This window comes from Gadus morhua, chromosome 15, assembly GCF_902167405.1.
Source record: "Gadus morhua chromosome 15, gadMor3.0, whole genome shotgun sequence".
NCBI lineage: Eukaryota > Metazoa > Chordata > Actinopteri > Gadiformes > Gadidae > Gadus > Gadus morhua.
The window spans coordinates 15,143,659-15,170,589 of record NC_044062.1 but is presented as its reverse complement, the minus strand read 5'-3'; the positions used below and the strand labels follow the sequence as shown (position 1 = coordinate 15,170,589).

General features: G+C 40.5%; 2 protein-coding genes across 5 annotated transcripts in view; one reads left to right on the top strand and one right to left on the bottom strand.

Moving 5' to 3' along the window:
• Positions 1 to 8,438, bottom strand: part of dntt (deoxynucleotidyltransferase, terminal) — a 64,738-nt gene extending 56,300 nt beyond the window's left edge. Inside the window, exons 1-2 of one of the 3 annotated variants that reach the window (XM_030379304.1) lie at positions 8,064 to 8,438; positions 4,756 to 4,930 (exon numbers count right to left, since the gene is read on the bottom strand). In XM_030379304.1, the coding sequence (XP_030235164.1) occupies positions 4,756 to 4,930; positions 8,064 to 8,263 (375 nt within the window). In that variant the 5' untranslated portion in view covers positions 8,264 to 8,438. The remainder of the gene's footprint in view (positions 1 to 4,755; positions 4,931 to 8,063) is intronic. The other 2 variants (XM_030379303.1, XM_030379305.1) reach the window with 2 other exon arrangements.
• Positions 8,439 to 11,118: 2,680 nt separating this feature from the next.
• blnk (B cell linker) lies at positions 11,119 to 26,460 on the top strand. 2 transcript variants are annotated; one of them, XM_030379018.1, is made up of 24 exons: positions 11,119 to 11,266; positions 11,513 to 11,575; positions 14,773 to 14,819; positions 16,493 to 16,558; positions 18,933 to 18,979; positions 20,359 to 20,393; positions 20,636 to 20,741; positions 21,183 to 21,283; positions 21,528 to 21,597; positions 21,694 to 21,744; positions 21,979 to 21,998; positions 22,097 to 22,119; positions 22,232 to 22,282; positions 22,395 to 22,410; positions 22,530 to 22,578; positions 22,749 to 22,806; positions 22,913 to 22,940; positions 23,066 to 23,093; positions 23,300 to 23,375; positions 23,520 to 23,557; positions 23,690 to 23,739; positions 23,853 to 23,936; positions 24,080 to 24,235; positions 24,543 to 26,460. In XM_030379018.1, exons 1-24 carry the CDS (start codon positions 11,198 to 11,200, stop codon positions 24,657 to 24,659), a joined length of 1,449 nt encoding a protein of 482 aa, XP_030234878.1. In that variant the 5' UTR covers positions 11,119 to 11,197; the 3' UTR covers positions 24,660 to 26,460. The 2 variants fall into 2 exon arrangements, with proteins under 2 accessions (XP_030234878.1, XP_030234879.1); XM_030379019.1 differs by lacking the exons at positions 11,119 to 11,266; positions 11,513 to 11,575; positions 14,773 to 14,819 and adding an exon at positions 15,871 to 16,069.
• Positions 26,461 to 26,931: the final 471 nt, after the last annotated feature.

The window sequence follows — 26,931 nt, the reverse complement described above, 5'->3', positions numbered from 1 at the left end:
TCTCTCTCGCTCTCTCTCTCTCTCGCTCTCTCGCTCTCGCTCTCTCGCTCTCTCTCTCTCGCTCTCTCGCTCTCTCTCTCTCTCTTTCTCATATATCTCAACGGATATGCACAACCAGTGTAATGTACGATCTCAGGGATTTAAGAGCATGCATAAGCATTGTGTCTCTAGCTTCCCTTTGGTGTTTGGCCCTGCTAAGACATGGTGATAAACAAATGCACTTTATGTACAGCACTTGCTATGCATCCTGTTTGGTCTTAGTAGTACCAGGGCACCCACCCACACATGCGCCAACATGCTATTTCCACACAGAAATGCTTGCGCTTGATTTTTAATGTTTAACCCTAGAATGTCTTGCTGTGAGCCCATCGCACTACGCAGCAGGCCTTCTTGGCACCAGCCTTTGTCGAAAATAGGCTGAATTCTTGATTCTGGCTGAACAGGCTCATCTTCTAGGAATCCAACTGAGCTGGGCTATATTTAACACATGCTATGACAGGGTCATTATGACATTGGTGCAATAAATGACATAGTTGAATTATCCATCCCTTTAGTCCTTTCATCGCCTTTCATGTTTTATCATGTTTCTTATTTTCACTTGACTGTATTGTACATCTGTAGGTTTATTTTACCCCAAGGAATAAGGGAGTGAACAAGTGGCCGTATTTCCATGATAAATTCACCAGTGATGTCATGACACAAGACTAGATGATGCCAGGGATAGGGGATTATAGTAATAACCTGATAAATCCTCTATGTTTTTCTCATAACCTAGCCTTGAAGCTTTCATTACTGCATAGTGATATAATTTTCAGATTCCAATTTGCTCGATAGCAAACCTACAGAAAAATAAATAACAGTCCTTGTAGGAAACTAGCTTATTATTTCTGCATTACTTTCATGGGTCAAAACTAAAAAAATGTTGCAATATGAGATTTGATAAGTGTTCACCTGTTTTATATCTTACATCTAAAATCCCAACCCTCACTCCTGCATAGGTGAACCAGGGAAAGCAATCAACATACGTTTAGCACACAACACCATCCATGCAATTGTGGGTTACATTACATCACATATGCAGAAGGGGGGGACAAACATCATGTACGGTTTGTAGTGCCATGGATACCATATATATGTACACATATACTGAACACGCATATGATATACACATACATACAAGTACCATAGGCCTACACATACAATATAAACAGACATAAAGAAAACAAATCCAATACAAACATATCCATACCCAATACAGTAGGCTAGGTTTGCCAAATTATTGGCACAGAAGTAAGACTTTGGCTCAGAATACCCATACTGGTTATACTGCTGGCTGCCACTAGGTGGGGAATTTGGGCGTATTTTAGATGCAAAATAGATAATAATGAAAGAGAATTATTATTATAATTAGAATGATTCACGCACACAAAAAGAGAACTGAGAAGCCAAAAACTTCAGCAGAACTTGGATTCAATAGTACACAGCAATTAAAATTAAACAACAACAATTTATTTTAACAAAACGGAACAGGCAAGGTTTTAAAACGGATCAGGTAGCAATCTTTTTCCATTTCTAGCCAGAAATGGAAAAATTGGAAATAAATATTATTATTACCAGAAATATAATTTTCTGGTAATAATTTTGCAGGACCTGGATTTCGATAGTACACAGCAATTAAACGTTAAACAACTGGTTTTAATAATAATATTTATTTTAACAAAACAAAACAGGTATTAAGGTTTTTTCCATTTCTGGCCATCCATCGGCAATTATAGCATATGTGTTCTATCGATTTTGGTGATTGGCACTACTCCTGCCATGCAATTTCCTCAAAAGTTTCCAAATGTTCGAAAAGTACTCGAACATGTGGAAGCACTCTCATAATAGGGAAGTCGTGTGTCTTCGAAGCCTTTAGGCTACACCGAAGCCCTGCTATAACTGAGTGGGACTCGATGAATGAATGTGTCCCAAAGCCACTGACATCCAGAATCCATGTGATATTGTAGTTAAGCTCTTTGCTTAAAAAATAACACAATTGTTTTAAGGAAATTAACACTTCAGTAATGAAAAAGAAGAGATGATCAGTTGAAAAAAAACACGATTCTGCAGCAATGGTCACTGCTCTGATTCAGGCAGGGAAAGATACGCACAGTTACCTTTTTATTATCAACTCACATAGCACATATTTGGGTATGGACCTGCCCCCTATTCACATATGTATACGGCAGTGGCGGCTCCCCAGTGAGGAGAGGGAGGAAGATCCTCCTGAACATTGTTAAGAATAAAAAATGCAGATTGCCCACACTACTGTACCGAATTAATGCCCTTAAATATGACTACTATAATGCCTTTGTATATGTAATCTTCGTTTCCCTGGGTAAAGGGACATTAGCAACCCCTATCGCCTATTGACAATTACTGTTGGCAATTACTGGCTACGCCCCTGAATGGGAAAGAGGAAGAAATTCCTCCTCTGAGTGGGTGTGACTAGCTAAGGGGTCTGAATCAAGCCAACGTCTATTCACAAATAGGCTGCAGCCCTGGCTGCGCTCTGAACCAATAAGAAGGAGTCCTGGCTGCGCTATGAACCAATAGACTGTAGCCCTGGCTGCGCTCTGAACCAATAAGAAGGAGTCCTGGCTGCGCTATGAACCAATAAGCAGGAGCTCTGGCTGTGGAGCATCCAGAGCGGGGGGGTTAGCCCCTCAAGTCTACGCTACGAGAACCAGTGCGGCTCGGTTCGCTTATATTTGCGTTTCCACAGCCAAAAGTTGGGCAAGGTCCCGAAATAAACACGCTGGGCCTACCTATTATTTTACACTTCTACGTTGGGTTAGGTTACCAAGCCGTTTGAAAGGGTGGCAAAAACGTGGAGCTACACATGCCGTTATTTTGAAATCACTCCCGTTCGGTATGCCAGGTAACTGATATCTTTGCAACACAAACGAGGAGGGTTGACTTGATCTATGAAGTCCCTTAATCTTAATTGGCTTAACACCATGACCAACATTCTGAAACATCCATCAACATCCACATTAGCCTCAAACAATGTTCGGCTTACAGCCCATGTAAATAGTTGTGAAATATGTTCGTGTTGTTCTTTTAATTGTTTGTCACTCTGACCGTTCTGTTTGATATTGTGGAAAGAACGTTAGTGAATGATTCAGAGCCTGATGCATTTTGAATGGCATCATTTTTGTTCTTGTGTCATTTTTCTTAAAACAATTGTAGCTGAAAATAAACATAGCCAAGTTACAACTAATAGCTTCAGTCATTGAGGGCAAATTAGGCCCAATTATAGGCCCAGATTTTTTTATTTAGTCTTACCATTCAAGAGTAGGCCTGATATGACTAATTGGCTTTGCATCCTTTCCTACTGCCCTTGTAGTCCAAGAAATGCTGCCCACCAGTTTTCAAAGTACAACGCTGCCCCTGGTGGATTTGTATCAATTTTATTCACATAATTATCCCTCCCTGCTATTTTGAAGTTCACCAAAACACCCTGAAACAACTTCAGTCCACAAAGTTATGCCAACATAAGCCACTAACAGTGCAAGCAAGCCAATGGCAACCAAGCGCGCAGTCCTTCCTCCCTCGCTTAAAAAACCACCAGCCTCCACTGGTATACGGGCAAGGACAACTTTGCCCTCCAACCCCGGTACGGTTGCACCATACACTCAAGCCCAATAGGCCGATACACATACACACACATTCAGTTTGTTTTCCGACGTCTTTGGTCAAAGTTTTCAGTTTAGACAGGTTGAAATTTTATAAACCATGGGTAGGCTCCTTTTGACGTAAAATGCTCCATTTCCTTGCCTTGCCCTAACATGAATGTCCGGCCTACCATGAAGTAATATTATTTGGCCCTTTATTCATACTGTAAGATATCTTCCTTAGAAAAAATAAATAAATAAAATAAAATAAACCAATAGGCCTATAAAGTGCAGTAATCGTAGACCTGTAATTAAATCCTGAGTCTTCAACTGTGGAAAATGACTGTAAGCGCTGTTAAGGCCATCAACACAGCTTTATTGATTACTTTTAATCGATTTGGTTAAAAATGTTGGCTTAACGCAAGAGGAGATTTAGTAAGTGAGTTAGTTGTTGTTTAGCTTAAGCCCCATGGAGGTCTAGATTTAAATAGACCTCCAATATGATCACTACCACAACGGTGATAGCGCTGTAGAAGAGTCTGTGCTATCCCCTTGGCATCATCACTTATGCCAAAGAAGTCATTACTCTCCTAAGCAAGTGTTATCTTGTTTCATGTTTGAGTGTTTGCCTACTAGTAATTTGTTTCTATTCATATATGAAAAATCAAAGCAAAACGTGTAAGCTTATTGATTCCGTTTGTTTTTTCACATCACCCACATCTTGTTTATTGTGGTTCCGCCGGCCAGGTGGTTTCCAGTTGAGACAAACATGAACCTACAGATCCCCGCCCCAGGAACATGACTAGTCGACACAAATGTGAGGCGAATGAAAGTGAAACAAACTACACAGATTTGAGCTTGCACACATGTCCTACAAACACATATGCATGCACACATATCCACTTTGCATACACACACATACATACCATACACACATGCTGTACACACACGACACGACACACACACACACACACACACACACACACACACACACACACACACACACACACACACACACACACACACACACACACACACACACACACACATATATACTAATATATAATATAAAAGGGTGATGTCTGTGGAAGTGAGTCACCTGTATGTGATGCCTGGCTTCCAGAGTGACAGGCCTCCCCTCTCTCATGCTGTCGGTGAACCAGCCGATGTCCAACACGTGCAGTGTGGGCAAGTTATTCAGAGCCTGCCTCCTCAGCCACTGCCACAGCTCTTGTGCCTGGTTCTGTTCGGACACCACATGAGTGACCCGCTCACTGTGTGCAGGGAAAAACACAACGACAGCAAAACAATGATTAGGTTTTCTCGTATTAATATTTGCTTTGTTCGTGAATATACATTTTTTGTCCTTCACCAAACAGTGACATTATGCATAAATATTTGAATGGTCCATGTATTAGCAAGGGCTCCAGGAATGCAAGAAAGGCTTGGCATTTGTAGGTCATCTGTATCTCTATCTTCAATGTAGTTATTATCAAACTGATGTATGCATATTTTAAAAATAAATGAGTTGTCCATGTATTAGCAGATATGCCCAGGAATGGCACAGCGGCTGTGCATTTGTCACCTGCTAGCCTACAGTAGGTCATCTATGTCTCCATTTTTAATGTAGTAATTCATTAACCTATCCTTTGCGTACGTAATACCTAAACATAGCTTTTGTCAGCAGTAACCACCCACCCACCAAAGGGTATTTGCATACGTCGGCAATCAATCCAGCGGTATATAACTATGGGCCTCTTCCACATCAGTTGCAAGATAAACACTGTAACCCTATAACTTGCTCCATTAATAGCATAGTCTGTTTTTAAAGACTGACTTTATTAGTTCTCTATACCTCTGCTACGGCATAGATAAATACATTTAAATATTCAAAATGTATTCTCACAACATGATGTTGTTTTTAGAGGCACAGGCGACACCTGTGAACTTCCTTAATCTTAAAGGGGACATATTATACAACCAGGTGTGAGTCTGATTAGCCTTACAAGCCGTTTCGAAAATCTGCCCCATATAACATCACTAGTGGGCGTGTCCACCTAGATCTGTGCTGGATAGATGAGCAATGTTTACTTCTGTCCACTGGGTAGGCTGGTAGACTGATCTATCCAGCAAAGATCTAGGTTGACACGCCCACTAGTGATGTCATATGGGGCAGTTTTTCAAAACGACTTGTAAGGCTAATCACACACACACACCTGGTGGTATAATATGTCCCTTGAAAAAGGTATCCCTGATTGGCTGATGTCACTGGAAAAACTATCTTGCGGCATAATTGTTTGGGGTCGACAACTACTACTACAGGTGCCACATAATGCATGGACTGCGAGAATTAATGAAGCTGAAATGTATTCTGCAATTAATTGCCTTTTTTTTTTACCCACGTCAGAGAAGGTATTTTTTTGAAATACTTGCCCACCAATGGTGAACAATTTGCGATGCAAATTAACGTCAACTCTGCATAGAGACGTAGAGCAGGGTGTTGGAGCCATCCAGTATGAGGACGACAATGAAGCAATCCGTTTGTTCAAAAGTTTTTCCCGTCAACTTACAACATTAGGAATATATCTCAGCCTGCGTGCCTAAAGTTTCATATTCATACACGAATGGTATCGGCCGATTGACATGCAAATGAGATCCCATGCAGTTTGGCACCAGATTGTAGCTTCAGTTAAGCTCAGAGCCATTAAGGACAGGGGGAAATGATTCGACTTTGATCTTTCAACTATCAATCTTTTTATCTGCTGTACATTTTTCTTTATGATCATCGACCAAATTAAATGACCACAATATCCCTTTCCTGGGGTAATAGCAGCCCAATGTTATAATGTTAATGGATTTGCGATTTGGGAAGTTTTTCTACTAATAATAATTACAGCAACAGTAAAAAAAAAGGAAAAAATGCCACAGCACTAGGTGATCTATTATGAGGCTGGCATTACATCAACCTATGCATGTTAAACCCTGTTCAGCTAACTTGAGGTAAGCTGTGATATGACATGGTGAATCATTCATCACAACTCCCCACACATAGTCTCATTGTATCACCAGCAAGAACGTATGACAATGATAACGTTTTAATTCGAATTTTGTGTATGTTTGTGTCCATGCATCTTATTCATGCGTGAACATAAATGCCCCATACACTTGGGACAGGCTGACTGTCAGGGTGGTGTGTGTGGGGGGGGGGGGGGGGGGGGGGGGGGGGGGTGTTGACAAACTGCAGCTGATATCAGCTTTGTCAGTGTGCAGAATTAATGACAGTTTGAGGCAGACCTGCTCCACTTCCTGTCGTTGGTTTCAAAGTCTTATGTCACACCAAGTGTAACCGTAAGAGAGCTCAAGCTGTGTTTCTGGGAATGCTGCCATGGCCAAGCTGGCGCACACTGGCACATGAAGACATGCACACACATGGACATGCAAGTATACATAAACACGCATATCCAGTACAACAAAACACGTGTTTATGTTATTCATATGGAAACATGTACCCAAATGACTCTCTCTCTCTCTCTCTCTCTCTCTCTCTCTCTCTCTCTCTCTCTCTCTCTCTCTCTCTCTCTCTCTCTCTCTCTCTCTCTCTCTCTCTCTCTCTCCCTCTCTCTCTCTCCCTCTCTCTCTCGACGCGTGGCAGCTTCACGCGTCGTGTGAACGTCTCAATGTGGTCAGATGAACCACCTCTCAGGCTTCACATCGATGCCCCTTCAGAACAGGGATTTATATTTATATAATTTAAAATACATTCAAATTATGCATTCAAATTACTCGATGACAAATTTGTTTGGCCATGACAGCTACCGTTTAATTACCCATCCTTTATTGGGATTTTATCTATATTATATAAACATAACTATCAATTCTAAATCATTCAGTGTTATCATCTCTGATGATGCCTTCTATTTGCACATATAAACCCCTAATGATTTCTTCTGGAGCGATAAGTGCTAAAAGACGGAAAATGTATTTTCTATTTGCATCCAATTACCCAAACTGTGTCAAATTGTCTTTTTAATAAGCGGCCCTTGATCTTCGGAGGACTGGCCTGCCATACAGAATACATTATTGTGTCACATTGGATTCTCTCCTTAATTTCCCCTCCCAAGAGCGAACCTCCTGTAAGCTCCTGGACTGAAATACTATTCACTAGAAGTTATTAAATCTACAAGAAGGGAGTGGAAAAAACCTAGTCAGCTATAGGTCACTGTAAGCCTGGGAGGAAATATAGTTAATATGCATGGGAGGAAGAAACGATATGGTAGATTGACCTGACTGATTCTCTGACTTTTCCAAAAGTGCTCTTACTTATATTATCACGTGTTCTGTTGTTGTAAGTTAAATGTCGTCTGTAAGGTAAAATGGACATCCAGAGAGTTCAGCGATATTCCCAACCTGAGGACGTCTTCCACCAGGAACCCCTTGGCCCTTGCCAGCTGGGCCAGGAAACCCCTCCTGGTGGCCCCCATCTTCTTCTCCACCAGGTACAGCCGCACATCTGGAAACTTCACCTCCACACCGTACCTCGGACCCTCTGTGCCCTCTGTGCGCCTTTGTCTTTTCCGCATCGGAGGTAGCATTGTAGCGTGTAGCATCTCTATAACCTCAAGCGCTCAAGGTCAACGTTACATTTATCCAGTTCTTGTAACTCGGGATATGGTGATGTTTTTCTTTATTTCTTGTGTGTCCCTTTTATATGCTTCTATCAACAGAAAACACCCAGTTTGGCAAGGTACCAGTTGTTGATTTATTTTGCCCAAGACTTGATGACAGTTGGCATAGAATTGGTGAGGATCCCTTGCAGACAGGAAAATACGCTGGCAACAGGTGTTCAGGATTTGGTGTTTACCAAACAGTTCAACTGCCAAGATGAAATGGAGTGCGAATTAGTACAGCAGAATAATGCTTTAGAAATAGTAAGCATGGTAGGCTACAGTCTGTGCACTGAAACAAATATTTGTAGTACACATTATATATATATATATATATATTATGTTTACTTATACAACGGGGGGCCTAAATCCAGCGATCTGATTGGTTCCTAACTGTTGTATAATGAGCGTATACATAACTGCTATGACGCCCGATCATTTTGTGAAAGTTTGCATATCACTGCGCGCCTGGAAGTAGAAACAGTTACAAAGTAAAACATATGTTGGATGATGGAGAGGGTGTAAATGTTGTTACTCCGGGAGTGAGCAAGGCGATGGAGGGACTAACGAAAGTTAAGGTCCACGGCGAGTGAACTCGCCGTGGGCCTAAACTTAGGATAAATTGCCGGCGAACCGCTCTAGCCGAGCCTTCTCTCGGAGGGACGCTAAAGTGTGTTGCATAGCGACCGTCGTGCATTTTGAAGGCAGCCAGGAGGGACTACTTTTTTGTAATCTTTAATAAAACGGCTACTTTGACTTTCTTTGTTTCTTTTTAAATGTAGTGTGTCTATGACTTTCGTTTCGCCATAATAGTAACCGTTGTATAAAAGCAATAGATCACTTCAGTCAGTGGTATGTGCTCATTATACCACTACGAAGGGGGTCGCCGGCCCTCCGCTGCACGTCGGGGCCGGACAACGCCCCTTAACAGTGGTATAATGAGCACATACCACAGCCTGTCGTGATCTATTGCTTAAATATAATAATTTAAATCCTTAACTAATCCTAGCCAAGGTTATGACTATATTGTAAATCTCTCTCCCAAATGTCATCATGAATGAAGCATTGACCCTCCTCAAAGGGTCAATAACAAATGACAAGATGGGACACAAGAGGAATCACCAATTCAAGGATGGCTAGATGTGCCTCAAACAGAGCCAATCCAAGTGTGCAGGTTGCTGTTGATCTAAAACACCTGAGGTTGAGGGCCTTTCTCCAGGGGCCGTAGTCACCTCAGAAGACAACCCCACAGCTCTCTCTCTCTTTCCTTCCCTCTCTGTCCCCCTCCCTCCATCCCTCCCATTCTCATTATGTCCACGCCAGGTCTGCCTGCCATCTGTGACCAGGCTTTAATTAGTCCGCTGTCCTAAATGAAGAGAGCCTTTGAGGGCCCATTCCCTAAGAGACACCTATATAGGCTGGCGCAAGCGCACTGCCAAGCGTGTACACACATGCCACTGAATAGGCCAGATCGTGTTTTACTTCCAGCTCATAAAAAGAGGTGTTTAGCAGTAGCTGTCAGGGACACAGGCTGCCAGGCAGTTCAATCTGTTGGGATCATTTGTACCTGCCTTCCACCGACTCATTTACATGCATTGCATTGTGGGACTTTTCCCTGATGAACAGTGGGATGAGCAAGTGACCTTTCTCCAAGAATACCATGTGGAAGAAAGGTCAACACACTGCAGGTAATTATCCTCAGTTAGGACTTTGCTTGATATTATAGGTGCGAGGAGGGTGTACAGGATGGGGATATAGGTTTCTTGTTAGCTACAATTAGCTACCCTTTTGTACATTTCCGCACATTTATCAGGGAGTATCTGACCCTTACTATGCGCAATATATCTGTGCACTTTGTCATCACTGGGGTCTTCTGATCAAATCACAGTACAAATGTCGAGAATAATAGTGCCACCACGCCAGCTCCCTCACCAACCCCAATTCTCTCTAATCACTCAAAGTGTTCAGCATGCCGTGGCTTGGCTCAGGTCGCGAATAAGAGGAGGAAACAAGTGCTTTAAACGCTGAGGCCAATGGTAACAGAGTCCTTTGGTTTGTCAAAGAGAGAATCTATGAATTAATTTGGATTTCTAATCCGAATCACAGCGACAGAATGTCTGGTCATGTAAATATATTAATCGCAATCTAACATATGTGGTTACCCCTTGTGTGTGGTCTCAGTATGGCAAACGATGGGTGTTGTCCGGTAGTAATTGTAGTCATGTCCAACCAAACGTGACTCATCTGGTCGGACCAAACATGCTTCCTCTCACAATGGTGGAAATTCCAGGTTCTGAAAATAAAAGCCCCCCTCTGTACTTTGTGTCACTATCTCGATGTGTTCGTTAGAATTACCTAGAATACCACCAATTAGGGACAACAGATGGGCCAGTGGATAGGTACAAGATCCCAAATAACTGGGATTGAGTCTTTACATGTGGCTGTGAAATCAACCACTGTAGTGCACTCTGTTACAGCATTCACAACCATTGCTTGATCTTTCTGTAACAATTATTCACCTCACCAAAAAAGCTGTCACCATTTCCCCTGAGAAAAAAAAAAAAGGATTTATTTCTTTATGAAAACAGTAAGTAAGGGATAACCACAGATGTTCAGCTGGTTTATGTGTAATATGACAAATTGAATACCATGCATTAATAAAATACTGCAATGTTTCTGATCTGTATAATGATGTGTGAAAGAAGTTAAACTACTCCTGGCAAATTGATAACTTTTTTTTTATTTTTTTACATTTAAGGAAGTCTCCATTTCCCTTTTTAGGGCTATTCTTCGATGCATAAGGCGCTGCAACCACAGTTTCAAACATCAGTTTCAATTACCCTCTTGCTATTATATGAAGAGCAGAGAGGGACGGACATGAACTTGCCATCTAAAGAGGAGTGTGAGGGCTGGAGCCCTGATCAGGTGGCCCGCTTCATGTGCCAGGTAGGTTGAAAGAGGGCCGGGGATCGAAATGTTAATGTTATTTTTGTTTTGCGTATGTGTCACGAAATTGATACAGATCGACATTTCCAGAAGGGAATGCGTATGTGGTTAATGTACTTCATCAACATACACATACATGAATTATTCTTATTGTTTACACACACATGACATGGCACATCTCTTTATCTAAAGTGATTTGAATGCTTATAATCTTTGGTTTGTTTGTTGTTTTTATGCTCCATTCAGAAACAAATGCCAGAATGTGCTGAGACCGTCAACATATTTAAAATTAATGGGCATAGACTCCTGGTAAGTTCTTATATGACTATCCACCTACTGTTCCTGTGGTAGTTATGTTCTACAAAGAAGAAAATGTTATTTGTAATATAAAGAATATATTCAGAAAAACTGAATTGGCCAAGGAGGTGAGAGATCACAGAAAATGTTCAGGGAGGATTTTGTCAGACCTTCCGTTAGTTTCCAGGCTTGTGCAATTGATATTTAAATATGGGCTTCTGCTAATGAGGAAGTTTGTTTCTTCTGCTTTGCGAACCCCTGTGCTCTGACCTCTTCCTCCACGCTCTGATTGGAGCACTGTGAAGAGGTTTCATAAATTAAAGGGAACCATGTTTGATTTGATATCGGGCTAGCATAGAAGACAGAGAGAAACAAGATAGATGAATGGCCCACTTGTCTGCCAGCCACCAGCCAGCCACCATCCCAAACCCCAAACCCTTGTTCAGATGCTATTAGAACGCCCATCGTCTCATCCGTTCAAGTTCATGTTTTGCCGTTGTTGTTTCTGGTTGCCTCAGCTGTTTCATTTGTATCAGCCTCTGACAGGATTAATTCAAGCTTGGGGTGTGGTGTGTGATGAACTTTAAAAACAGGACTAGTGGTGTTGTGTGAGGAAAACAGCGCTCCGCTTTTACTATTCATAATTCATTGACCCTAGGCGTGCTCTTGTTTTAGTAGCGATATCACAGCCATGAGCTTTACTTAATAAGAGCCATGCAATTCAGACAAGCTGCAAAATCATTTACAATTCAATGCCCACCTCATCTTGTCTCCCGCGCCCCTATAGCCTGCTTCTTCCTGCTCCCTGGCTATCTGTCGATTTGGCTCGGCCCCGGCTTTCGGTCAAGGTTTTTTAGACCAAAATCAATTCAAGAGATTTAAATTGCGTCGGATTGACTTTGAAGTGTGCATCGTTAAAGACGATCAGGAAAGAAAAATAAATACATGGGTGCATATGTCCTTGGATCGATCGATTGCATTGCCGACTGACGCAACACGGCGATGGGGTGATGGGGTAAACTTACGTGAGATTTTACCTCTGTGGGTTTCTGGTGTGTTCAGGTCAGAGCATGGACCACAACAGTGGATAAAACTGCCTTTGGTGCTTTATGATTCAGAGTATTAGCACGTGAACTCTCTCTCCAACTCCAACTTGGTCCGTCGTGGCTTTAGCTCTCCCTGCAGTATGACTCTTAGCAAGAAGTAAGAGGACTTTGAGGCCCTTCTTCGGGTTATTCATCAAGTTTTTATGTTTTATTTATTAGACTGGGCAGGATTTATGTGCATTCATTGTACTCTAAAAGTGAGTAAGCAGGTTGGAGTCGGAATCTGAAAAGGTGGTTATGGGAAGTGAGGGACCTGGCTTTAACCTCTGACCTCACTGTGGGCGTGGAAGTCAAGAACTGCTGCATGCATTGAGCTATAGTGCTGGATTTGGTCTGCACTCATCAACTGAATGCAAAATAAACTCACAAAATAAACTCACTTACATGAAATTAAGTTTCAATCAAAAAGCACTATACAGCATTCAAGCTGCCCACACAAGAGCATATAAAAAAAGGCTACACTTGGTAACCATAAAAATATGAAATAACAATATATTCCAGTGTGGGCTTCACAAATCAAAACATTGTCAAGGGTCAATAAAAAAACTCTTGACCATTATGACCGAGACACTTACAATTTCCTTTTCCATCTGTCCCCATTCCTTTACCACAAGCTGCAGCCTACAAAACCACACAGGCCCTGAACAGGGTTGCTAAGTTACGTGACTCAGACACTGGGTGCCCTCTATATGGACGGCTGGAGTCCAGTCCACTGCTCCTTCACTACTGCTATCTCAGAGACTCTGAATGAACCGTCTGCTCACTAAGGGGATGATTCATCCCGTTAACCAGTGAGCGGGAACAGATCTGCTCTGTGACATGCCGATATTTTTTGTTTCGTTATCATTTTTTATAATAATAAGGGATCATAGATCAAATATCACAATGATAAGAATACCTTGCATTTCTTGATTCATTTCATGCCATTCATTCCTCATTCACCATTCTGGTGTTGGTGTTATTATATTGAAACGTCTGATGTGGTATGATGGAGCAGGAGGGACGTTTATTTTTAGCGAATTTCTCCCTTTACACCTGAAGATGTGGGTGCGGCGCCTCATTTGAGCTGGCAGAGACACTAGCCATAAATTATTCAGGCAGGGAGGCAGACAATGGGGCAAGCTACCTGATAATATATTCAGTGTCAAAAAGCAACGTCTGATTTGAAACAGATGTTTTTTTCTCGCCCTTCCGCTGTAACCCAGCACAGGATCAAGCATGCTTTGTCTGTGAGGGGGAGGGGGGGGGGGGGGGGATTTCATGTCAAGTCATGTGACTCATTGATTTTTTTTTTTCGAATGATTTATTCGCAAACATTGCTGGCCTATGAAGTTGCCGTTTTGCTGACGTGTTGCTGATACTGTACCATCAACCAAACATTGCATACCAGGTCCCTACTCACACACAGAGGAAAGGTGGGTCTAATGAACTAATGAACATGTGTTCGTGATCTACTATTGTATATTGATTAGCATAAGTTTGCAAATATGGATCCGTTTTTTTATCACAGCTTTGAAAAAAGTAAATTAAATAGGGAAGGGAACAGAGTAAGAGGTGACCTGTAGCAATGAATTATGAATGGAAAGGGAAATACATAATTTAGAGGTATTTTTTGCATATTTTATGGTAATCATTTTTCTTTACTTTACAAACCACAGTTTCCTCATTTGAGAACGTAACCACTTTAATCAAAACGAGGTACTATGAATTGTGATTATTGTATTGTTGCATATATTTTTTCCGTAACATACTTTAAACTAAATAGATGTTGATTAAAAAAGATATCTATGAACAAATATGAACACGTTTTTATTAAATATAGATCCCAAGTTGTGGGGTCTATAATTAAATTATATATCTAATCCACACACACACACACACACACACACACACACACACACACACACACACACACACACACACACACACACACACACACACACACACACACACACACACACACACATCCATACTCTCCGGGATATACTGCCATCTTCTGGTTATTAACAGATATTGTTAAAAGTTTTCATTATTTCATCCTGTTCTAGTTTGTATTTATAATATGTCGCTGTTGAATTCTCCATTTCTCACTTTTTTTTACAGACTCTGTCCAACAGTGACATCAGCAAGTTCAGCCTCGTCCAACAACCGTAAGGACCTATTCATCCCCTCTCTTGTTATGTTCAAAAGCTAATCCAGTAGGCCTTTTATTTTAAGTTAATATATATGTTAGTACTTTATTGAACAAAGACCAGAAATGTGGATGCAAATGCCACATGTGTGTCTACAAACGGGACTGCATTCTTCGTAAAGTGTTAAACTGTTGCATTACATTCCTAACCAGTCATGGCTGATATGTAACTAGTATTAAGTAGGTCATCAGCAGCCACCCTGTTGACCTTCCATGTATATTATCGCAAGTTCCCTTTTATCCTGTCAGTTCTGACCGTAAACTCTTGTAATCAGGAAGTTGCAGAGAGATATTCGACTTAAACATCATCTCTATGGTTACATAGGCCTAACATCAATGTACACATCTATAAAACTTCCCATATAAGTCACCAGTGATGCATATATCAAGTATGACTGTATCTAACTTGACAGCAATACAGCTCTATATGTGCACTGTACAATATCGAACATTATAGGCAGCAAGGTTTGGGAAAGTTTTAAGTTTAAAAAGAATGGGTCTCTCCATGAACAAATATGAAAGCCTCCCTTTCACAATGAATCATTTGCTATTTCTGGAGAACAGGTGAGCAATGCATTTCTATGTATTCATTTCTTAAATTACAGAGAAGTTCTAACTTTGTTTGTTTGAGTCCTTCCTGGTAGCTTGTGGTCATGGTCCAGGATATTTAAGCAATTTCAGTTTACATTTACTACATCTTCATACTTGCCACTCAGCGCAAACACACACATATACACAAAATAAATTAAACCGAACATGATTGGTCAGAACGAGGTTTTGCTTGACCAAATAATCATTGTCTTATTTTAAAACTTGTAGGGGGAGTGTAGAAAAAAAACGGATGTTTGTAAGAGGTATGCGTCGTGGTGTGCGATTTGTGTGTGTGTTTGGGGGGGGGGGGGGGGGGGTGCGTGTGTGTGTGTGTGTGTGTGTGTGTGTGTGTGTGTGTGTGTGTGTGTGTGTGTGTGTGTGTGTGTGTGTGTATGTGTGTACGTGCGTGTGTGAGAATTGCAGGGGTGGAAAGCAGAAGTGATGATTCTTACAGCCATGGTTTGAATGAATCCCTCCCTATGCCAACGTAATGACTGTCTTCATGCAGCTTACTCGTACGCTTGGAGACATGTTTCATATCAGTACGTAACGGCTGAAGTAATTACTTAGTATGGAACAATTCAGTAGATTCGCTGCTCCTGCTACTGCAAAACTTCGGTAAGAATTTGAACCTTATTTTGGTTCTTTTATAGAAAACGTTTGACGACAACAATAACACCATAGATCGTTTGAAATTCAGTGGAATTTGTAATATTCAAAATACAATACAAAAGTAAGGTTTGATATCTGTTGCTTTGTCCTCATGTTAAACCACCTATTGATTCAACAAAAAGAACACAGTTTACCATGGTTAGAAGAAGTTTCTAACAAGCTTGGAATTAAAGTGTAGCATAAAGACAAACTGATCATGATCGAGGAATAGCTGCTGCCAACGTGGAGTGGGAAATGATCTCATCGTAGACTACTTCTTCCCATGCCCAGCTAACTTTTAGTGCGAGCGCCGGTGCGGCTATGTGTTTGTCCGGTTTATAGCTAGGAGTGGATAACAATGAAGATCAATTATATGTTGGTTTTCTTTAGGCAACTCCAGAAAATCGTCCAGGACATCAATAAGAATGAAGGCAGCATCCTTAACAAATTGAGAAGGTGAGATTTTTCTGTTAATTCATGTTAACCGCAAACTCAAATATTTCCTTTCAAATCACTCTATTTTGTCTGTACACCAATCTGGTTTTAGAGCAAACCATAGTAGCCTACTATCTCTGCCATCACTCTGTTCACTAACATTATTGTCTCTGCCTTAGATAATAGAAAACACTGTGCTACCCTGTTTATGATATTAGTAAAGCTTTTGATACGGTCGACCATTCTTTATCGTTAGATAAATTGAGTCGTATTGGACGATGCTGAAGTTGGCATCCGATTCGCAGCATCCGATTCGGCTTGAAAACCACTTAGAATCTTCAAATCGGTCCTGATTGAAAACCACTACACCTAGACTCTTCAAATTTGGACTACATTATCACAGTGAGGCTATACATTATGTAAAACATAGTTTCCGATTTGTGAAACATTTACCCTATTTGTGAAAATGCAATACAGGCTTATTTGAATGCTTTTTAGGGGTCCAGACCGCATTGCACTTTCACAAATAGGTTAAAGGTTTCACAAATCTGAAACTATGTTTTACATAATGTATAGCCTCACTGTGATAATGTAGTCCAGATCTGAAGAGTCTAGGTGTAGTGGTTTTTAATCAGGATCAGTTCTAATGCGGTCTGGACCCCTAAAAAGCATTACAATGTGCCTTTATTGCATTTTCACAAATAGGGTAAAGGTTTCACAAATCTGAAACTATGTTTTACATAATGTATAGCCTCACTGTGATAATTTAGTCCAGATTTGAAGAGTCTAGGTGTAGTGGTTTTCAATCAGGACCCGTTCTAATGCAGTCTGGACCCCTAAAAAGCATTAAAATTAGCCTGTATTGCATTTTCACAGATAGAAAAAAGGTTTCACAAATCTGTAACTATGTTTATTATAATGTATAGCCTCACTGTGATAATTTAGTCCAGATTTGAAGAGTCTAGGTGTAGTGGTTTTCAATCAGGACCGATTTAAAGTGGACCAGCTGCTGAATCGGATGCTGCGAATCGGATGCCAACTTCAGCGTCGTTAGCATTGGTCTTACTGAAAATTCGTAACTGGTTCCGTTATTACCTATCTGACCGATTTAAATGTGTGAAACTAGGTAATGTCCAATCTGGTTTCTTTCCCATAAGCAAAGCTGATTCTTAATCAGACCAAAAAAAAATGAATGTTGTTCTCAAGGGCAAGAGATATGGGTCACAATAGTCACAATGGTCTGCATTTCCACTATCAGTGAGACTATTATTGAAAAAGTCTCTGAATACAAATATCTAGGCATCTAGCTTGATGAAAAACTCACTTTTAAATCTCATATTGATAAACTTGTTAGCAAATTACGTCAGCAAATGTGATTTTATAAAGGAATAGAACCATCTTCCCTTTTATCAGTGCTGGACTAAGGGGATGTAGTTTATAAGCTTGTGTCTGCTTCTACCCTAAATCCTTTGGATTCGGTATATCATTCAGCTCTTAGATTCATTACAGGTGACTGCTTTAGAACCCATCACTGCACCTTGTAGGAAAAGGTTGATCTGCCTTCTCTTTTAATGAGACGTGAGAAACGCTGTTTTTTATATATATTTAAAGCTTTCATTGGGAAAAAGTCACCCTACATGTTGAACATGCTCGAATGGGACTCAGAGACCTATTGTACCTGGTACAGTGAGCTGGTCCTCTTAAAGGTTCCCTGAGCTCACTCCAGCTTAGGAATGACTGCCTTTTCATTCACTGCTCCTAACTCATGGAATGCTCTGCAGAGCAACTTAAAAATGACTGCTCTTCCTACTGTTGGTTTATTAAATTCTATGATTTCTGAATTGTACACATATCCCACTGCAATTGTTTAAGCTGATTTCATTCGCATTTAGTATTTCATCCTATTTAATTCTTGCTCTTTTTGTATTGCATATACTTAATAGATATTAGCGTAATTTTTATATGTTATCCTTGTAATTGTGTTTATTGTGTATGTCGCCACTGTAAATGAGGGAAACCATAGTGCCTCTCGAGGGAAAATAGAGGTTATTGTATTGTATTGTATTGTATTGGTAGCCCACTTAAATAGTGATTAAACACAATGTTCTCTGATTTTCTTTTCCAACCACCCCCTCCAAAAACTAATATTACACATGGGTGCACCCATGTGTATCTGAAGAGGCCAATTCCTCTTTCATTTAAGTTGAAAATAGACACAGAAAGAGTCATTGAAGATCCGTAACAGCTGGCTGCTTTCTCGCTTTCCTTTCAAAAAAAAAAGGAAGACGTTGAAACTCTCTATATAGTACACATGCTAAGACGCCCAAGTGAAATATGCATCAAATGATATGTGTAAAAGAAAAGGATGTTAACCAAATTATATTTTCCCCTTTAGACTCAAAGTCAAACCAGGCCCAAAAGTCCCAGAAAGAGATTACCAAGGTACCAACAGCCCATATATCACACATAATTTACATTTAATTTGAGTTATTACAGTATTTTAGCACATTTAGTATCAATTATCAGTGGAATAGAAAATATCATCCCGGAAATATCTTCCACATGACTGACCCACTAATGAATATATGGCCCCCTCAGTTGATTCTAGCAAATATTTACAAAGAGTTCAAATAGTTTACTGCTCTTAGCATAGGAAAGAAAATATATTGACATGTAAAATAATCTGGTAGCACTTTGAAATAACTGCAGCATTAATAAGTAGTAGTGAATATAGAATTTAACATTTATAACGGATTGTTCCTACATTAATCCTCATTAGTAAGTAATTCATAATCACTTAAACATCATTTCCAATATAATGAAAAAAATGGTTAATTAGATCAATTCTAAAGTGTATATGGATGATTTACAAATGATGTTGACTCGTTAATAATGCTTAACCATTAATTTTGTTTTTAGTGTTAATAAACAAAATGCTAAGTAAGGCATAGATATATGCCTTACCGAAGTCAAATTCCTCGTTTGTTTGCAAACCTGGCCAATAAAGCTGAATCTGAATCTGAGATAGATGCGCTCAGAAAAAGAGTTAACTAATGCTATAATCATTATGCATTGACAAAACCAGCCTTTAATTCTCATTTATAAATGCTTAGAAAGGCATAGATAGTCCTCACTTTGGATAAGCTCACACAAAATACTAAACTCATCATGAATGTAATGAATCACTAAGCATTGTTAAGTTTTGAAAAAGCATCATTCACACATGTAAATAGTTTGTTAATCATTCACTTGAGCTTTATAACTGATCTCATGAAAATGTATCTAATTATCTTAATAATAATTTATGAATGATTATGATAATCTGACTATACTAATGAGTATTCATGGAACAATGCTTAATAAATAAGGAATTCACTGTTTACTACAGATTTATTAATGATTAAAAGATGCGGTCGTCATAAAGTGCTACCAATAATATTTTTTTTTACAATACTATACAATGCCATGCTCGGCTGGTTTGGCTTGGCTGCCTGTTTCACATCACACTATTTGCATAGAATGATGTGACCATCAGACTCCGACCGGAGATGATGCTTCCGGGGCTATGATGCTTGGTCTCCCACACACGTTCTATGGAACCAGAGCAAACTCGATCATGCATAATAAGTAGATAGACTGTCTTGTCTAGACATGATAAGTTATTCCAGTCAATATGGCATTATCATTTCAAAAGTGCCAATACCACTCACAAGACCAGGCACAAGCAGAGGAGGAGATTCCACCAGAAGATAGGGGCATTAAGCTATAGCACATCAGAAAAATGAAAATGTCTAACATTATTCACTTTTTTGGGCTTCCAGGGGAACATGTGGACGACATTGAGAGATGGTCTGATGTACGTAATGCTTAACATTTCTAAATCATTTTGCAAATACTACAAGGGCTTCTCTTATTAATTGTTAATAAGGAGTATGATTCTTCTTCTTAATGTTAATAAGAAGTATGATTCTTATTCTTGTTATTAAATATTATAATTGTCATTATAATAATCCCTATAAGTAGGCCTAGTAGTAGTAGTGAAAACAGAATATTGAAAAGTGTCACCTAATCAATATATCTATCTTCCTATTGACAAAGGAGAGTGATGAATATGAGGAAGAGGGCGGTGCTTATGAGCCTCCCCCTGCTCACAGACTCTTCACCCACTCTTCTTCCTCGCCCTTCTCCAGGGATGAGTACGTCGGTGAGTAGCTCCACCTGGGCAGCAGGTCGGCTAACCAGCCCAAAACGCCTCACGTCAATGAGCACAACAATCCGGCTGCTTTTATTTCTTGAAACGTCATTATATTGTGTTCTTTGCTTAACATACCTTCTCAATAGCTTCAAAACACAGAAGTAAAGTAAATATAACGTGAACATAAGCGGTGCCTCCCCCCAGCTCCTTAGTGCCTTCTGGCTAGCAGCGCGGTTGGGGATGAGCGACGCGCTAGCAGCTGGACCAGCTCCCTATATCGCCCTCGCTACTTCATTACGCTTTTCTTGTCAAATATGGACCTTCATTTTTTGTTATCGCTACACCATAGATTGCTGACCATACGCTGCAGAAAACTAGAGCATGATGCGGGGCTCCACACTGGTGAATTAGCCAAACGCCTCATAGCTCGCTTCTGCTTCCCTTTTCTAGACAGGTGCGAGAATCGAGGCGATCATCTACCCAGGATACCCCGGCCCCCAGCCAAGGCCAACAAACCGCTGCCCCCAAAGCCACGGCAGCCCAGTGATGAGGTGACGCTTGATTTAGAGTTGTGGTGGTAGTGGTGTTTCACCATATAGGCAATACATTTGTGCATACGTTTCTATGTTATGGATTCTCTTTGTCAACCGTCAGATCTGTACAGATGCTTTTGCCTCCTTCTTCTTTCTTTGTTGTTTGTTTTTTAAGATACACTGAAGCAGGCAAGGGGCCATCATGTTTACACCATCAGGGGTCGAGGGGTTTATGACTCATTCATGTGCTGTTTTGTTGTAGGACGATTACATCGATCCAGAGCTTGGTGAGCAAGACGACTACATAGAGCCAAGAGAGAACCCCCCACTTAGTAAGAATTATTTGTGTGTGTCCCTTTGATGAAAACGGTCCTGCATCATGAGGAGAATAACAATAAGAATCTTAAAACCTCTAATACATGTCACAGGTGTAAATAGCAGCCCTATGGAAACCCTGTGGAAACTCCCATGTGATCCTGGTAAGTCACATTACCAGTCACAACCAAGCTATCAATAATAATGTTGACTGTAGAGAAACTTCCAGAAATGCAACTACTACATACACTACAATGTGGGAGAGCATTTATTAAAAAATAAAGAGTTAAACTTTCGGCAATCATGAACATGAACATGCAATGATTCATGAGCTTTGAAGAAAACTAAGGATGACTTGGGAAATTGAGTTTCTAACTTTGTCCTTGATTCTGTTTTAGATGTATATGAAGTCCCAGAGGTAGGTCCAGTTTAAAATGATGATATTAATACTCATACGTAAGAACACAAAAATAACATTGGAACTGACATCTGGTTCTATGCTTTCCCATCTTAAAGGAGAATATTCCAACGGGAAGCAGGTTCGTTTCACATGCATTTATGATTTATATTGTTGCTATTTCATTCATATCTTGACATTTTGTGTTTGGAAATCCATCCACCTGAAACATTATTCTTGTGTCTACATGACAGATTCAGCCTAAAGACACCAACACATATAATGCCACCAATAGTCAGACCCAGGTAGGCTGGTAGCAATACCAGAGTCAATTTACATTCACCTTCCAATAATAAACACAGCCTATTGTGTGATTTTGTATCACCGGAACAACATTGTCTATTTTTCTTTCACCAGACTCATCAGACCCCAGGTAAGCAAGATTAACTGACAAATCTTGCTAACCTTTATGTCTGTATATATGTAATTAATTCTCGTTGGAATACAAGATGATGATATTGATGATTGTTGTTTCCCCTTCTCTTTATCCAGACCCCTGAATCATCTCAGGACACGTATGAAGTTTGTGACCCTGATCCTAGTAAGCGTTAAACTAAATCAACCTTCAATATTGATACCCATCAATGTTCAATGTAAAAAAAGGAAAAGCTTCAATATTAACAAAAGCGAATAAGTGAATGAAATTCCTGGAATCAAATTTCAGTTTATGACCTTTTTGATTTGTTGATCCTTTGATTGCATTTGATCTAGGTCCAGGTCCAAAGGCCAAGAGGGACCCGCCTCTACCGCCAAAACCATTGCTCAGAGAGTACGGTTTTGATATCTGTGAAAGAAAAAAAATATTTTTCCTTTGTCAAGATATTAGGTAAAGGCTTGACTCATTGTTAATCACATTTAATCTCTCCTTATTTTAGAAAGCCACCAAAACCAGTTACAAGAACGGTGAGTTACGTTTTCATGACATGAAATCACTATATGGACATGTTGGGTGTGTGAGATTATGTGTGTGTCGGTTACATTATGTATGTATGTGTATGACATTATGTATGTATTCCCTTTACATATAGAAGCAAATTAAACACAAAGAACCACAAAGTAAGTCCAACCATTAGAATTTACCATTGAAATTTATGACTATACTTGGGCCCAATCCCATTTCTACCCCTTACCCCTTCCCCTTCTCCCTTCAAAACAAGGGGGAGGGGTACGGGGAAGGGGTAAGGGGTAGAAATGGGATTGGGCCTTAATCCCTCAAGGGCTACCGTAGAAGTCTCAACCAAAGTATTTCTATCTCCCCTCAGGCCAAACACTGCCCATGATTAACAGTGACCCGCCACAGCCTCATAAGCCGTTCACTGCTGATTTCAGAAGAACAATGTGAGCGGATTCAAGTTATATTACTGCAAATCTCTATAAACTCACTAATCAAATAGAGGTTGTATACAGCTAGTGTCTTGGTCGACATAGTTGGATCGTTTTGAGGCTGAACCTTCACAAACTGTCCCCTTCCCCACACTGCAGGATTCCTTTTCCTCATCAACAGATGTTGAACCCCCACAGTAAGTAAGACCTCCTCGGGTAGGGACAATAAACTCCTCAAAATCTCCTGGTTATGAAACTGAGAGCCAAACACCCACCTTTGACTGTCGGATTGGAGAGCATACTCTTGACTTGTTTCTCTGCCATCTTAGGACAAGCCGAACTGAGCTCAATTGAAAATGGATTGCAGGACATGGACAAGGTTATCCATTTCTCAACTCCCTTTGCGTAACAACCTGATGGTTTCACGATACATTGAGGGTATAGGGAAGTGATTGTTTTAAATAATGTTAATGTATATATTTCTATTCACAGGAGTCAGACATTTACGGACAACCCTGGTACGCCAACACGTGCGACCGCAAGGCTGCTGAAGAGGTCCTGATTCAATCCAACAGGGTCAGAAAACCATATTATAAAAGATCAGTGATACTGATCTGAAGTCAGTAATGCAGTTTTTTGACCTCAACATTCCCTCATAAGAGGCCATGAACCAGCCAGTAAGTGGTTATCAAGGTGTCTGTTTTCCCTTTCTACATCAGGATGGCTCCTTTTTAGTGAGGAACAGTTCTGGGCAGGACGTGGAGCAGCCCTACACGTTGGCGGTGCTCTACAATGGCAAGGTGTACAACATCCCCGTGCGGTTCATCCAAACCACGCAGCAATACGCACTCGGACGGGAGAAGAAAGGAGAAGAGGTATAGCGCATGAGATGATATGTTCCTCCATGCTTGGAAGTCGTTCATATTGGATTGTTTTGTTTTTAGGTGAAGGTGAAACAGTATACAGTATACTGTACATAAAATATAGACATATGACTATGTTTGAAACAAAACTAAAATGGTTTTGAGTTCACTGCCCAGAAAATGGTCTGATGCACATATCATAGCTGCCACGTAACTGCCACAACATTGTGAAAGAAAGTCATCTGGAATCGCCGGCCAGATGCATTTTCTTTAATCGATTATCATCTTGGATCTAACATGGCTCCTCCCTCCCTTCTAGCATTTCTCCAGTATCTCCAGTATCATCGAGAACCACATTAAGAACCCTCTGGTGCTGATTGACAGCCAGAGTAACACCAGGGACACCACTAAACTGCAGCACGCAGTGAGGCCTTAAGTCATCTCAACGTCAGTCCACACACAAGACTGGCCCACGGTCATCAGCGGCATCTTCATTCACTCAGCTGTAACAGACCGCTGTTTACAGAGCTATATTGTGCGCAAAACTCCTGAAGCGGCTGATGTAGGAACTTTTGGCAAGAAATGGATTCATAATCACTCAGGCTATACTTGATTTCCACTGAAATAACAGCAGCGAATGTGTAGTTTCAATTGCTGCTCAAGACTGCAAGAAACCAGGAACTCGTTCCTCAAAACAAAGGGAACCAATAACCAGCTGTCGAGTTTGGTATAGATACTCTATGGCCAATGTGTCTCGTTAAAAATCCTATTTGGGAAGCAAAGCACTAATGTTCAGAATCAAACATAAATTGCACCTCTTCAAATGATTGATACTGAGGTCGCCGGGGTCGACACTGGGCGGTGAATACCTGGGGTTGAGTGTGTGTGTGTGTGAGTGTTTGTATTCATAATGGATCTTTGCAGTCGCAGCGGATGACCAAGAAGTTCTTGTGATACACATGCCTTGCAGCAGGGCTTTGGTAAGCTGTACTTAATAGGTGAACCACAGACTAATCATTAAGGATTAGCACTCCCACACAACTACTGCATATGAACTGTCAATATTGCTCATATTGCAACACTCATATCCTGGAAACAAAACTGTGGTTTTGTTCGAAAAGGCATAACATTTGTTGGACTTGATGTACTAAGAGTTGTGTTCCTTGTGCATCGAGCAATGTGTGACATATGAAAGTTCTCCTGTTATTCTGTACATTGAGTGAGAAGTGAATTGCCCCTACCAATCATATTGTAGTCCTGAACGGACACATGCCCACACAATGTCTTTGTTCACCAGCCTTCCTAAACATAGCTACTCAACTAGCTTTGCTATAATGTACATAGCTGTGCTGTAAATATTATGATGACCTTTCAGGAGCAGTTGGGCATCTTGCTCAAGGAAACCCTATATGGTCACACAGCAGCCATGGGGGGAGATACAAACCCAGAATTATTTATATTTATTAAAAAATGTAATACCATGGGGTAATATAATGTAGATGTACCAGGCTGCACTGCTTTGGTTTACACACTTTGGTTCAGGCAGCTACCATAACCCACATCCGGTCCTCCCTTGGGACATACACCTATACACCATTTGGGACAGGGTAATCTTCTAGGCCTCTCCGCCGTACATTCCTGAGATTTATGCTCTCCTACACAATTATACAATACAAAGTCATCTTCAGGACTGTGAAAAACAGGAAGAAAGAGGATAGGTGCCGAACTCGCATGACGGGTTTCTTTGTATCTTATTTCAGAAACAATAGTGCCTCTATTTGTGCTATACTTCCTACTGTATCTCTCTACCTGTGGCCTACTCTACTCAGCTATAAGGTCATGGAGTAGTCCTATGACCATACATAACTTGCGTGGAAGCCCCGCGCGCCCTCTTTTTTTTCTTCCTTCTCGCTCTTTTCTACTTATATACTTTGATTATAGTTGACATTAGGTTCCAACGGTTTAAAAGGTTTATAGTTAAATGAATGCATGCTTGAAAATGTACCTATCGTGGTCATTTAATCAATCGATGGAATAGTCGAGTGTTTGAGTGGAATCTTTTTTCATTCAGATATTTTTGTGTTTGCCATTTACTTTGATTTAACTTAATAATATAATTAATAATAATATATAATAAAACTTATTTTGTACGGCGCTTTTTTTTTATTATATTGTACCAAAATATTAAGGACACTTTACAGCAAGAATAATATATAATAAAGACATCATAAAAAGCAGTATGAATTCTTTTTTGAATAAAAGGGATTGAAATTTGGGGCAGAAAGACAAAAACATGTCTACATTAAAAGGCACATGATTGAAGGGACGGGTTCTGAGGGAAGACCTGGAGCAGGACAGGGGGGAGGGGGCCCGGGTGGTTGGCATCGGCAGATGGGAGGGCTCGGGTGGGTGGAAGGAGAGATCAGAGAGGAAGATGCCATGGAGAGCTCACTTGTAAGGAGCGGTTTGAAGTCGATGCACTGTTTGACTGGGAGGCAGGGGAGGGTTTCAGGACGGTGTGTTGCGGGAGAGAGGAGCTGATTCATGGATGTGTTGTGTTGTAATGTAAGGGTGCCCCATTCAAGGAGTAAAGTTTAGATTGTTTTAAACCACTTTATCAGGCTACATTATGGTGTTCGAAAGTGGTGAAAATCTCGGGCACTTCAATCACTTTAGATCTTGAGGCTGTTCTAATTTCAGCCCCAACT

Excerpts from the sequence above, each read along its gene's own strand:
- blnk (XM_030379018.1), top strand. The coding sequence starts at position 11,198 with ATGAACTTGCCATCTAAAGAGGAGTGTGAGGGCTGGAGCCCTGATCAG. Across the intron at positions 23,937-24,079 it reads TCCTGATTCAATCCAACAGG|GATGGCTCCTTTTTAGTGAG; the intron begins GTCAGAAAACCA and ends TTTCTACATCAG. Across the intron at positions 24,236-24,542 it reads GGGAGAAGAAAGGAGAAGAG|CATTTCTCCAGTATCTCCAG; the intron begins GTATAGCGCATG and ends CCTCCCTTCTAG.